Source organism: Mus pahari, chromosome 8 (assembly GCF_900095145.1).
Source record: "Mus pahari chromosome 8, PAHARI_EIJ_v1.1, whole genome shotgun sequence".
Lineage (NCBI taxonomy): Eukaryota > Metazoa > Chordata > Mammalia > Rodentia > Muridae > Mus > Mus pahari.
Genome location: NC_034597.1, coordinates 51,066,012 through 51,080,630, shown reverse-complemented (window position 1 = coordinate 51,080,630; position 14,619 = coordinate 51,066,012). Strand labels below are relative to the sequence as shown.

The following is a 14,619-nucleotide window of genomic DNA, read 5'->3' as shown; positions in this document are numbered from 1 at the left end:
AGAGAAACCCTGTCTCAAAAAATAAAAACAAAAATAAACGAAAAATGTTTGAGTCTTATGCTAAGCCATCAGAGTACATTAGCCCAAAGGCTAAATCTTTACCTTTGGAGGCCAGGTAGGTAAAGTACTAATATGGAAAATATAGAAAGTAGGGATGTACTTATTGTAGATTATGCTGTTATAAAGTTCTGTGGATGTATATACAAGAGTCTCCATTCCCAGGCTTAGAGTGCTAGTTGATGCAACACAAACATAGAAGGCATCTTAATTAGAAGGCTGTGAGAGTTCCTGGAACCAAAAATTTATCTTTGGAGTTGTTGGGTGATAGGCAGCTGTGCGGATACAGTACTCACCTCTGAGTTTCTCATGTTGAGGGCTTATAGATTGGAAGACCCCGGACTGATCCATGGCCATGAGCACTCAAGGTCCAACAGTGCCAGGTTCCTAGATGCTGAATAGAAAGGGACTCAGCACTTAAGGCAGATGATTGGCTGGGATTGTGAAAGTAGACTAAAAATGGGGCTGGACCAGAGAATTCCATGAGCTAGTTTCTCAAGTCTTTGATGTTGACTAGGTAGGAGGAGGTGACCTGTAAAGGGAAAAGAAGATAAATGTCTATTGGCATCGACTTGGAGGAACAAAGACTCAAGAAATATTATGAGGTCTTAATTGAATATCAGAGAGAGCTACCTCCAGATGTGAGTCTCACCAAAGCATCCTGTTTTGGGAGTGGGGTCTGATTTGGGGTGTCACATGTTGTTGCCTGGGATAAGAAAAGTGGTAGGAGGAGATATTCAGAAGCATGGGGGAAGACACACAGCATTTTGGGGATGGCAAGGAAGACCTTTAGCCCCAGAAGAATATAAACAAAAAGTGTGTGTTGGACAGCTGCTTTATAGCAAGTAGAAAAGTGGTTTACCACTGCTATGGCAGCTCTTGAGTGAATGAAAATTGTTCTGCATATGAAGGAAAATTTCCCATATGTTTGAGATGTGTCTGATCTACTTTCTTCTCAGCCCTCAGCCATTCACAAGATTAGAAGTTACAGTTCATTGTTTCTGAGCAGTCTGCATACAAAGACCATCTTGACAGATAGTTTCACGCTCTGCCACCTCTTAAGCAGCCTTAAATGTTTGCAGCACGTTGCCAGTAGCCACAGCAGACCTTTGGAGCTGTGCTCACCAGAGCTTCTGTGTTTTTACAATGAAATGGTAAAGAGAGCATGGGTGGGAAGCTCAGACTTGGGTAGAGTCCCAAGGCTAGTTTTTCAGATCATACTTATTAAGAAGTCAAGCTGTCTCCAAGTTCCCTCGTAACCTGAGTGATTTTTCAGGATATAATATTGTTCTTCTAGTATTACAGCTTCAGGGCTCAGACCAAGTGTACTTTATATCAGAACATCCCAATCATGTCTTCGGTGGACAAGGTGAGCTCATGCCATTTGCATCCTTTGAAGGCAAGGGACATTTTTCCTGCCCTGTGTGTGACAAACCTTGGCAAGACTTACTGTTGTTGACAGACCGAGAGTGATGGAAAACCCCGGAAACATCTGTGCTAGACTCGCTGTGCCTTTAGGGCTGAAACAACATGAACAATGAAATTTCAAAAGGAATATAAAATAACATCCACAGCTGGAAGCCATTCTGTTCATGAACTAACTGTTTACACTTGTGTAATTGACAGGGGAGCCGGAGCTGGATGGCTTTAGGGTTCCTGAGCTCCCAGTGTGTATCTTGCACCTGTCAGAGCTCCCTCAGGTCATACTTAGTGTAGCTACACACAGCACCCACTCAGATCATTTCTGTTGGTTGACTTAATGACAAAGAAGCAATTGATAACTACTGGAAACATTGGCTATAATAAAGCATACATTGTTTTCTGAGTCACATATATGTACTCATTTATTCTTTGGCATGAGGAAGGTGTTTTTGTTATTTAAAATATTTTTGAATTTAACGTGTATAAGTGTTTTGCATGCATGAATTTCCATGTGCCATGTGTTTATGGTACTGGTGGAGGCCAGAAGGCAAAAATCAGATCCTGGAACTGGAGTTACATGAGCAACTAGATGGGCATTGGGAATTGAACCTAGGTCTTCTGCAAGAACAGCCAATTCTTAACCATTGAGCCGAGCCATCTCTCTAGCCCTGGTACGGCTATTTTAAAGACAGAAGAACTAAATCAAATCAACCCCAACTTAGCTTAAACACCTAGAAAGAGTGAGACCTGGCCTAAAGTCCAAGTCTGTACACTCCAGGCTTATTCTGACTAGCATTCTGATGTCTGATTTCTCAGGAGGAGTAAGATGTATACAATACAGTTCAGATTCCAACATTGGCAACATCTGACAGTTTGACCTATTTTTCTTATAGTCCCAGACATTAGAGTAATAGTGTCCTTTAAGAATTTTATAAAAGAACTCATTGTTCTAGTAGTAATTGAGCATTAAGAACTCATTGTTGCAAGTGGAAATGTTTGGAAAAGGGAGTGAGTGTGCTGAGCTTGGCTTTCCATGCTGGGCTTGTGTTAAAACTTGGAGTTTTCGGTTGTTTCCTCGTGTTGGATGAAAAGTCTGTTTTCTTAACCCTAGTGGTTGACTGGATTTCAACCACTTCAACTTAACGACAGGGTCACGGAAATGAAAGCTTTTGTCATTTTCTTTCTTCCTGTAAATTTAATGACTTTTAATTAAATACAGAATTTAAAGGATTCGAATAATCAGTCTTGAAATAGAATGACTCCTGGATCTCAGCGTGAGGTCAGATGTGGGTGTACTGTCCCCGCAGCCTTCCTGTGGTGCCTGACTGATTATAAGATGGCCTTTACTAACAAATTTCCATCTTGACCCTGGAAGACTTTTCTTCAAAGTTCATAAAAAACAATTCCATGAACTAACAACAGAGCAGAATAGAAGGAACATACCCAGAAGACAGCCTAAAGTTCCCAAGTGTCGCTGTTACCCAACTTCCGCATCCCCAGTGGGGAATCCCTGGTGCTCACAAGTAGACAGACTTTCTGGGTCTGCAATGGGATTTGGAAAGACATGGGTGATGCTGTGATATGATAGTCACTGTGCAGTAGACTGAGCTCATCTAGGAAATTCAGGCTAGCCATTTCTGTAAAGTTCTTCTTTGGGGCCCATCATTGGCACATCTTAATCATCTTTGGAAATTTCTTTTATAAAATTGATTCGGGCATATAATTATCTTGTTGATAACACATGATCATCATTTCCACTGTCTCAGATCTTCCATATGAGATGCCATGAGCCTCAATTGCAGCTTTCCCAAACATCTTGGTATACCCAGGTCCCAACATAGGCCTCAGCTCCAAACAAATTGTTTTTACCAGGCATGAGGCTTTGTTCTCTTTCTGCCCTCTTAACTATATCTTCTTTACATAACTCAATTCAAGGTCTTTTCACTGTAAAAGCCCTTCCTTGAGCCCTTCAAGTGGACCTTTGTCCATTTGCCTTGACATCTACCCATGTTCTCTCTTACTTTATTGATATATCTGTACTTTCTTCCTTTTTCATTCCTTTCTACTATAAGGAACATGCATGTTTTAAGAATCTCTCTGATACTTATCTCAGAGCTAAATTATTGATTTGGAGGTACTCCTCATATTTTTATGCTAAAGGATTAGCTGTGTGTTGGTTGCTTTAAGACCAGACTTACATTATCTAGAGGCCACTGTGCCAGTGAAAGTTGTCAATGTTATGCAAAGGTATAAATGAAAGTACAGAATAGATCATGCAGGGTTGGGGTGTTGCCTTAGTCAATGATCTAATCTGTATAGAGACATTATGACCAAAGCAACTATTTCAAGAGAAAGCATTTAATTGTGAGCTTGCTTACAGTTTCTGAGGTTTAGTTCATTATTGTTATGTAGGGGTGTATGGTGGTATGCATGTAGATGCTGGGGCAGTAGCTGAGATCAGTAAGGAGAGAGAGAGAGAGAGAGAGAGAGAGAGAGAGAGAGAGAGAGAGAGAGAGAGACACTCTGGGCTTGGCATGAGCTTTTGAAACCTTAAAGTATACCTGCAGTGATAGACTTCCTTCAACTAGGCCACACCTTTTAATCCTTCTAATCCTTTCAAATGGTACCCCTCCCTGGTGACTAAACATTTAAATATATAAGCCGTTCTTATTCAAATCACCTCAGGTAAGTTCTTTAAACTGTAGAATGTCTTTTAAAAACTAGTCCGTTTACTCAATACTATGAAGCACTTTTTAATTCCATTATTTATTTGGAAGAGAAATAGTCTTTTTCATTTTCATCATTGAATGTGGCTGTTTTACTCCATTTCTTCTTACCCCTACATCTAGCCTGTTCTATGGTGGTTACTGACTTTCAATACTGGTTCACAGAATTCAACAAAAGCACCTCTCAAGAGGTCAAATGTCGAGAAGGTAACCAACGTGCAGATCCTGGTGCTGTTTGGTATCCTCCTGGTCATGGCGCTGGTGAGCTCTGTGGGGGCCCTGTTCTGGAATGGGTCTCATGGCGGAAAGAGTTGGTACATCAAGAAGATGGGTGAGTCCCGGGGTGACTGCTGCTCACTACTGTGGGTAAAATCTCTTAGAAGGTCTTTCCATGCAGGGTCTGTGAGCAGCAGTCATGCCCTCCTCCTCTCTGTTCCCCATAGCCTGATACCTATGCCTGGCTTTCTGGTAGAAAAAGCAGATTAGGACTCACATGTAGAGTGAAGATGGGTGTATCTGGAGACTGTTTTATGACCAAATGATTTCTTCTCAGCCATTTTAAAAGACACTTTCTTATGGTTGCTCTAGGGATGACAACATGAGAAAGAAACCCTTTGTGCTACTAACTTCACAAACATCAGACCAGCACACCTCCATGCTCTCCCCTTCTAGACTATTATTGTCATATATACACTGCATGTATGTATTGTCAGCCTAACAATACAGCATTATAGTTAGTGCTTGGTGTAATTCCAGATCTCTTAAAGAGCTAAAAAAAAAGAAAAAATAAATGCTTGTGAGCTTGTTTCTGTTAAACTACTCTCTCCGGTTGTCTTCTGCTTGCCTCCTCTGGAACCTCCACTCTTGGTTCCCAGAGTGCTGCCTGGCCACCTCTGTAATAACCACAAACCCCTTTGAGGCCAGTGAGGGCACTCCCCTCCCAGGGGAGTGCTATTTCTGATCCCTCCTCTCTCTCCTCCCCCAGCCTCTAATGAGCAATCAGTTCAATGTACAGGGATTGAAATAGTCTTTGGAGTGTGAATGGGTTCAGTAACTTCTCAGTCTCGAGAGGAGCACATAAGGAAGGCTTTCATTGTGAGCATCTTTTAGGGGAAAAAATCCAAAATAACAAAATGGGAAGAAACTAAATGCAGACTTCCACTAAAGCTGTATGGATATCTTTTTTTGTCCATAGACACGAACTCAGATAATTTTGGCTACAACTTGCTGACGTTTATCATCTTGTACAACAATCTGATTCCTATCAGCCTGTTGGTGACACTTGAGGTCGTGAAGTACACGCAAGCCCTCTTCATAAACTGGGTGAGCTCCTGGAGGACTGCCAGCCACTGCCCTCTCACACTCTCCACGAGCCTTTGTCATCTCATGGAGCCCCAGCAAAGAAATCATAGAGGCTGTTAGCTGTTAGGACATGGGATTAAGCCAGCCAAACTGAGGGCTGGCATAACCACGGGTGGGGAAGGTGGAGGAAGACACGCAGGGGATGCTTGTCATCTGGCCACCATGGCTGTGCTTCCAAAGTCTCATTTATTTGAAGGAAAAGGCCTCTCATGTGCTCACCAGACTGTCCATTCTGCACCAATTTCATCATGACAATCACCTGGGATAGACTGTAGAGGCTGAGGTGAATTTTTTAAGGGATTGTCATGGTTACTAAGCTCTGGGCAATCTTTTTTTTTTTTTTTCTCCAGACCAGGCACTTTCATGTGTGTTTTACATTGGTTTTCACAATAAGCCTGTGAACAAGGCACTGGCCCAGCTCACAGGACATGAGGTGATCCTCTTGAATCCAAACCTAAATACCACGGGTCACATTGTGTCACAGGGGTTGTCTGTCCTCAGTTTTAGCCAAGTTAAATGGTAGCCTTTAAATGAAAATGGAAGGATTTTAAGATGCCTGGGTCTGTGTCAGTCTTGATGAGCTACGAGAAGTGCGTGTTGTCTAAAGGCTCCTTCCCTTCCCCCTTCCCCCATTTTCCCTTTCAGGACATGGATATGTATTATATTGAAAATGACACTCCCGCAATGGCCAGGACATCAAACCTCAACGAAGAGCTCGGGCAGGTGAGAGCCTGTCTGGGGACTTTGGGGGCAGTGCTGTGAGCAGGACGCAAGTGTTAGCAGAGGAGACCTGGGGGAGTTTTGCAGGAACAGTGGTTATGACATCCAGTTTGCAATGTGGCAATGAATGCTATTGTCAGCTGGCTTTAGAGACACAAGTTTATCATTTTGCCCAGAACAATAATAAACAATAAACAATGTACAGAGTGTTGTACAACAATACCATGTGATTTTGGATCTTCTTCAGAGTGTTTGTCAGGACAGATGACAAGGAAAACAGGGTAAGACCTTGGCTATTGGGCCACCCCACAAAGCATGGGGGGTCATTTGAAGGATGGGCATCACTGGCAGAGTCCACAGAAACAGGACTTTTGGGTCTCACGTTGATTTGTACTTGTTCACCCCAACTCTCTTTTTGAATTATGCCTGCCTCTTCCATTGAACCACTGCAAGGCAGAACCTTTTTGGAAAACATAAAATTTATTCATAACCTAAAGTAATTAAAGACCATGATTTTATTTTATGTATCTTAATCATCCCAACAATCCAACTGGGAGGTTGTGTGCCACATGCTCACTTTATGGATTTGTGACTAGATCATTTCAGTGAAGCCTGCTGGTGAATGACAGGTGGAGGATTGGAGATTACCTAAGTCTGGCTTTTGTTTCCCTACAACACCCGCCACATGCCCCTCTGGGAAGATGTAAGCCTAACTTCTCCTTCATCTGGGGGACAGGAATAGGGTCAGATGCCCTCTCCCTCTTCTCTCCCCTTAAGGACAAAGTCAGTCCTGCAGTGACATCAGAGCATTTTGAATCATCTCTAGAAAGTTGAAGCTCAAATTTCTTAGTCAAATTTTGTAATAAAATAGAATTCTGTAGCCACATTTTCAGGTGATTCTGCTCCCTTGCTATTTTTCAAATCTAGTTAGAACTAAGAATAAATTTTTCTATTTTTTAAGTAGAAAATTTTGAACCCACAGGAGTACTCAGGTCTATTTGGTGCAGTGAGGTGGATAATCATTTAAAGAGACTAGCCTGGCACAGAGCACATATCTTCCTAAAGTGAGGCCCATGTCCCTGTCCTCCTCTTGTCCACCTGCACTTCAGGCACACAAGGTGAGGGGCAGAACCCAGTGCCACCTATCTATCTATCACCTATAGGAGTGTGTATATCTATCTATGTATGTATATATGTATGTATGCATGCATTCATCTATCATCTATCTCTGTGTGCGTGTGTGCCTGCATCTGTCTGTCTGTCTACCTACCTATCTATTTTCTATCATCTGCCTGTCTGTTTGTCTATCATATACCTGCATTCATTCTTTCTACAATGGCATTGCCATGGTTAAATTCTACTCCTACAAGAATCCATGAGGTCTTGGTGCATATCATATGGCATTTGCCTCTTTGAATCCTTCCCAGTATTTTCAGGCAACATTAATCCTGTCTGCTCTATTTTCTTAAGCATTCTTTACGCGCACACACACACACACACACACACACACACACACACACACACACACACTGAAATGATTAGTCATATGTCTGTGTCCTTCTAGAGCAGGCTTGAGCCCTGTATAGTCAGCCAACTGCAGGTCAAGAACGTGATTGTTCCCTCCAGTGGTTGCATCTGTGTCAAATATACAAAGAAGACTCTTGTAACACCTTCCCTAGCTAGAACAGTGTGCCATTTCTATTGTCTTAGGTGTTACACATCATCTAAGATTATGTGAAACACTGAGAGGAGGTTGTGTGTAGTCTTTGCGCAAACACTGTACCACTTTATATTATGAACCTGAGCATCCAAGAATGTTGGTATCCACCGGGCGTGGTAGCGCACGCCTTTAATCCCAGCACTCGGGAGGTAGAGGCAGGTGGATTTCTGAGTTCGAGGCCAGCCTGGTCTACAGAGTGAGCTCCAGGACAGCCAGAGCTACACAGAGAAACCCTGTCTCAAAAAACAAACAAACAAACAAAAAAAAAACAACAAAAAAAGAATGTTGGTATCCACAGGTGCTCAGAGCTAACCCTGTGGATATTTAGGGATAACTCTGTACCTGGCCTTCCAGACAAAGGGTGGACTCTTAAAAGAATTGCATCTTCTGTAAGAACATGTAGGCACCGGGGAGAATGAAATATATCACTGAAATGTCGACTAATACCCGGTGATGCTGACAGATGGTGGCCCGAGTGGTTAAGGAAGCTTCTTTTCTTCTTCATTACCCAAGTGTAGAATTAGTAATAGAAAATGTTTTGTAAATGTCTATGAATTAAAGTACATCACTTATGATTGATTTGTTTGCCTTTATAGACTCACATTTAAATTTCATGCAGGTTTTCAGATATACAGACAACTTCATGTCTTGTTCCTTGCATCTTATCCCACCCATTTAAAAAAAAATTACTTGTTTATGTGTATGGGTGTTTTGATTGTGCATATGTCTGTGTAGCACATAAAATCCAGAAGAGGGCCCTGAATTCCCTGAAGCTGGAGTTCCCGATGGTTGTGGCCTGCCTTGTGGTTACTGGGAATTGAACCCAGCTCTCTCCAGCCCCCTATTACTCTCTCTGCATTTTTTTCATCCTTTGCTTAGGTAAAATACCTGTTTTCAGACAAGACTGGAACTCTTACATGTAATATCATGAACTTCAAGAAGTGTAGCATTGCTGGTGTGACCTATGGGTGAGTATGTTTGCCAACTTCGGGAGACCCCATTTCTCGTCTTCCAACCAAGCATGGTTGTTACTTTTTTGTGTTGGGGGATTTGGATGTGTGGCTGCTATTAAATATGTTAAAAATAAAGTGGGTTCCCCAGTGAATCTTTAAATAGCTAAAATATGACTTGTCTCTTCATGGTGACTGAGAGGTCCCAGGGCACCTGAGGATTTGTACACATATTGTAAGTATTGCTCAGTCCCTGTGTTTGGATTCATCTCCTGACCACTCGTTCTTGGTTTTTTGTTTGTTTGTTTGTTTTTTTGTTTTTTCCTGCCAGCCACTTCCCGGAACTAGCCAGAGAGCAGTCCTCGGATGACTTCTGGTAAGTAAAGTCTAGCATGTCTTACAACATAGTGGGGACACATCAGGAGAGTCTTAAGTCTAAATATAAATTGTGAATGTGTTAGTCTGAAGAAGAGCCAGGATAAGGTTTCAATTGGTTTAAATCCACACCACAGAGCTTGTAATGCCAACAGCCTGACCTCTGTCCAGCCCTTGCCATTTACAGCCACCTGCAACATTTTTACTTATTTTTTTAATTCTATGTTTCAAGATAATATTTTTACACTATTTAAAAGACTATAGACATTATAGGGCTTTGTACATCTGGGGAAGATTCAGCTCCCTCTGCTCTGGTGTGGCCAGCCCACTACCCCCAGGCCATCCTCCCAGTCCTTTGAAAATATTTACTTTCTGGACTTCTTTAGCAGATGCACGGTGACTTTGGGGTGGGCTGTTTGTCCTTACCACGTTGGGCAGCTAATTTACTCTTTGCCAGGACTCTTCTGTCTTACAAATCTCTGTCACTGATATTTGGGAGACATTCTTGTATTATTTCTGTGGTGACTATCTTCACTGCCATCTCTCTGGCCCATCCTGTTAGGCAGATAGTCGGCCTGTGAGTTGATTCTCTGGGTTTGTCATCTCACTCTTCCCTTCTCCATGCGTGTTTCCTGCATTTTTAACCTTTCTTCCTCCTTAGTAACTTTTATACACACTCACTTCTGTTTCTCAGGAGCACACTCCAGTTCTTGCTCTTATCTGCCCATTTCCTCTGTTCTGTCTTCTGTGTCCCACACCTTACAGATTTTCATTGAAAAATTGGTGAGCACTGGATACGTGTTCATATTTAAATTTTTTAAATCTGTTTTTATTTTGTGCGTATGAGTGTTTTGCCTGCATATGTGTCTGTGTACCATATGCATGCAGTGCCCTCGAAGACCAGAAGAGGACGTTGGACCACCTGGGACTGGACAGCTGTAAGCCACATATGGGTACTGGGAATTGGACCTTTTTTAAAGAGGAGTTTTGATTTCTCAGTAAAATCATAAAGAAACAAAAACATCCCATAAAATACCTGCCTCACACAATGATCTCAACGATGAACTCTCTGCCCTACTCCATGACCTCCATGATGAAAGTCCTCTACCACAGTGCATTCAGTACTTCCCAGGAACCAATTGTGACATCTCAGGGTCACCTCAGACCACACCTGACATCAGGGTCACTTGGTGTTATGTACCCTGTGAGCATGAACGTGTGCATACTGATCATATACCCATCATCATAACATCATGGGAAATGTGTACACGACCCACCACATCCTTGATCTGCCTGTCCACCCCTTGTCATAGACACCACACCCTGGGGGCTACTGGGATATTTTCTATCTCTATAGTTCTGCCTTCTTTAAAATGTCTGAGTTGTTACCTATCGAACCCGACTCCTTTTGCTTAGTAATCTGCATTTGATGTTCCTTTCTGGCCTTGCTTGGCTTGGTAGCTTCATTCTTTTGAGCACTGAGTGAGACTCTTAGGTTTGGAATGATTCTGCTTTGATTTCTCTATGGGACGAACCTTACATTTCTTTCTGGTTGTATTGACTGTCAACGTGTGTTGAGGGAGCACTCTTGCAGGCTCCTCATGCGGGCCTGAAGCCTGTCCTGTCTATACTGCTTTCTCTGTGTCTCACAGGTACCTTGTGTTTCTTTCAAGTACCTCACATCCCTCACCTCACAGGTACCTGACGTCATCACAGGTACCTTGTGCCCTTCACAGTATCCAACTGACATCATCACAGGTACCTTGTGCCCCTCACAGTACCTGACATCAGCACAGGTCCCTGGCATGCTTCACAGATATTTTGCATCCTTCACATAGGCCATTCTTCTGCTTTCTTGTGTTCCATGGGGTTATTACCATGCGCTATTAGCTGTTGTTTTATCTGCTGTACTAATCCATTCAGAAGTAAGACTGATATAGCTTGCTGGTGGAGGTGAAAGAGTGTGTGGGAAGCTCACACTCACTTCAGTCTGACAGCCCACAGCTGTAGATCCAGTATCCTTTCTTCTGTTGTTTGCTGTCTTCTCTTCACTGCACATGCTCTGCCATGAGTGATGAGGGATGGGACAGTCCTTCCTCTGAGTTGTTTTTCGCCTGGTAGTTATTTACGGACCCACTTACATGATACTCATAGTGTCGATACACTTGTGATTCTTACTCTTATAAATCTGTTGTTATTTATAAGAACTTGTAACAGTTTGCTTACAGAAAGGTTTAGGGACTCCAGCTATTTTAATGCTTGACTCATCATTCTAGATCCCTAAGCATTGATTGCAGGACAATGGGGTTTTTAATTCAGGGTTCTTTGGGAGGGTGGGTTCTCTCTAGGTGTGAGCTATCTGGGCAGGGACTTTTTAAATTGAATGACTGGATTTTCTTCTTCCTTCCAGCCGGATGACTTCTTGCACCAATGACTCATGTGACTTCAATGATCCCAGGTTGTTAAAGAACATCGAGGATCAGCACGTGAGTGTCGCCCTCACCTCTAGGATATGTGGCATATGCTGGCTTGATCTTCTACAAGTCTTAGGTAGAGGACCACAGCTGCAGTGAGTTTGGGGGAGAAGCATCCTTGTCCTATCCAGAAGGCAACATCTCACATACCCAGTGGTGACCCATGTAGGACTGAGCATTCATGACCAATATTTCTCAGCCTTGCGAGCAGTGTGATTCTCTGCTCTTACTCGGACCAAGGTAGAGGCCAGATTGTGACTTTGTTATGAATATCGATATTCAGAAGGCAGTTTGACAACATGGCCAGCCAACAAAACAACAATGGAAGGCTTTGCCCTAAGACCCTTCCTTCTGAGGGCTTGTCACTAGGCTTATAGTGCCAGACATGAACTTTCTTCTCAATTATTACCTTTGGTCTTACTTGAAATAAGGGGTTACCTTTTAGGCACAGAGAGGTTCCCTCTAGTCCTCCCTCTAGGGTTGGTTCCAAGCCCCTTTGCAGAAACTTGCTTAGCTCCTCTTAGGGACCAAACACTGTGGGTGTGGGTCAGTGAAGGATGAGAGGAGATATGAGGAGTTACCAGCTAGTGTGAGTCTGCCATGTACCTTGTACCCAGCCGGCCTAGACACTTTGTCTATATGCAGTATTTGGGTAGGTGACATGCACCTCACTTGGAACAGTGATATCAGTAAGAACCATGATCATGACAGCTTAACCCTGGGGTCTCCATCCTACCTGAACCAGCCATGGTGCCCCCCAACAAGGCACCTGCTTGTAGATCAGAAAGAGGATGGATGTTTGTGCCCTGCCCTTGCCTTTGAACCTCAATTTCAGAGTGTTGTTTCTGTGGTCAGGACAAACATATCTAGTGGGAGGAAGGGGAGAAAGAAAAAGGGTCTGTAGGCTGTTCTATGTCTTCTGGTCCCACTGGCTTTTAGATCCCCCTCCCCCAACAATGATCCCTGAGCCTCAGACCAGGAGCTGTGTTGTAACTGGAGCTGAGCACCACACAGTCACTTGCTCTCTGCCTTTTGGTCAGGTGTAGTTTTCTCTAATAATGTGTCAAGTATATTTACACATTTAAGAAAAAACAAACTATAACAACAATTAAAGAAAAAGGCCATGAATTTTAAAGAGAGCAGGGAGTGGGGTGTGTGACACAGGAGGGGTCAGAGAGATGAAGGGAGAGATGATGCAATAATATTTTAATTTAAAAAAACTTTTTTTTTTTTGTTTTTTTTTAAAAAGCAAGTGAGCGGGGCTGGAGAGATGGCTTAGCGGTTAAAAGCGCCGACTACTCTTCTGGAGGTCCTGAGTTCAAATCCCAGCACCCACATGGTGGCTCACAACCATCCATAATGAGATCTGACATTCCTCTGGTGTGTCTGAACACAGTTACAGTGTTCTTACATATAGTAATAAATAAATGAATAATAATAATAAAAAAAGCAAGTGAGCAAGCCATGGGGAGCAGGTACATTAGCATCACCCCTTCATGGCCTCTGCTTCAGTTACCATGTCCAGGTTCCTGTCTCCGTTTCCCTTAGCGATAGACTGTGACCCGAGGGCTGTTAGCTGAAATGAAGCCGAGTTGCCTTCGGTCATGCTTATTGTAGTATTAGAAAGCAAGCTAGCACGCGTGCCTTGGGAATCTTGGGAACGGAACTGAAACTTAGGGAGCAAGGGCTTATTTCCAGGTGGAGACTAAACTAAACCTAGTTACGCCAACATCCAAAGTGACAAAGCTTGCGTCTAAGTCTGGAAAGTAAGCCACAGCAAACTTACAGAAAGATTTATAAGAAGGAGCAGTAGACAAGAGCATCTTGCACATGGCCACTGAAAGGACAGCTCCTTTAGACTATTAATTTAATAGCGTCTATGCAAGCAAAGAAAAGCAGAAGGTGGCAAGGGAATGCTACCAGACCAGAGGTGGCAGGCCATGGGGACCTGAATTCTGTGTAAAAGGGAGTGGAGGGCTCTTCCTGGATCCTAATTGAGGGTGCTGGGATCCAGGTCTGTGTGCAGCTACTGTGGTACAATTCTTGGTTAGTGTGTGGGGAAGCACTGGGCTTGCTTCAAGCAAGTTAAGACAGAGAATAAAAATGGAGGTGTTGTATTGGAAACAACTTTATTGGCTCAGTCCACCAACTACTAAGTTATAACTTAACTAGTTGTTTCCAGCCTGATGGGTTAACTGGCCTCAGGTCCTGCAGGGGACCAATGTTCAGGAGGGCAATCACAGTGTTGTTGGCTTGGCAGGCCCACAGTACAAGGGTTCAGCCTTCCAAACCTTGACGAACACACTGCCTGATGCACACTAGTTACCTGAGTATGTCTGGGCAAATAAATGAACAGTATGTAAGTTCTGGTTTTATAAGACTTAGAAGCCCTTGGTAAATGGGAAAGTGTACTGCATTCTAAGATTTCAGTTAAAACCATAGGATTCTTTTTCTTAAGGATAAGAGGAAATGTTTGATTAAATAGGGAATTTTAGGTGTGGATAATAGAGAGATTAGACACTCAGAATACTAGACGGTGGTACGCAGGACAGTGCCTCCTGATGGCTCTGGGGACTATGTTCTGAGGCACAGGACAATGGGCTCGGGGAAATGACTCAAATCATTACACAGAAGAGCTCGCTGAAAGCAGTAGACGGCTGTGGGCATGAAGGGACATCAAGAAAGATATGACATCTCCAGATACATCCATTTGTCTAAGAATTTCATGAATTCATTGTTTTTAATAGCTGAGTAGTACTCCATTGTGTAAATGTACCACATTTTCTGTATCCATTCCTCTGTTGAGGGACATC

The 14,619-nt window shown here is 43.0% G+C and overlaps 1 protein-coding gene across 2 annotated transcripts in view; it reads left to right on the top strand.

The window, feature by feature from the left end:
* Atp8a2 (ATPase phospholipid transporting 8A2) overlaps nt 1-14,619 on the top strand; it is a 514,463-nt gene that overhangs the window by 140,650 nt on the left and 359,194 nt on the right. For both annotated transcript variants that reach the window (XM_029541754.1, XM_021203245.2), the window contains exons 11-16: nt 4,371-4,536; nt 5,401-5,528; nt 6,213-6,290; nt 8,887-8,975; nt 9,289-9,333; nt 11,743-11,818. In XM_029541754.1, coding sequence (XP_029397614.1) covers nt 4,371-4,536; nt 5,401-5,528; nt 6,213-6,290; nt 8,887-8,975; nt 9,289-9,333; nt 11,743-11,818 — 582 coding nt within the window. The remainder of the gene's footprint in view (nt 1-4,370; nt 4,537-5,400; nt 5,529-6,212; nt 6,291-8,886; nt 8,976-9,288; nt 9,334-11,742; nt 11,819-14,619) is intronic.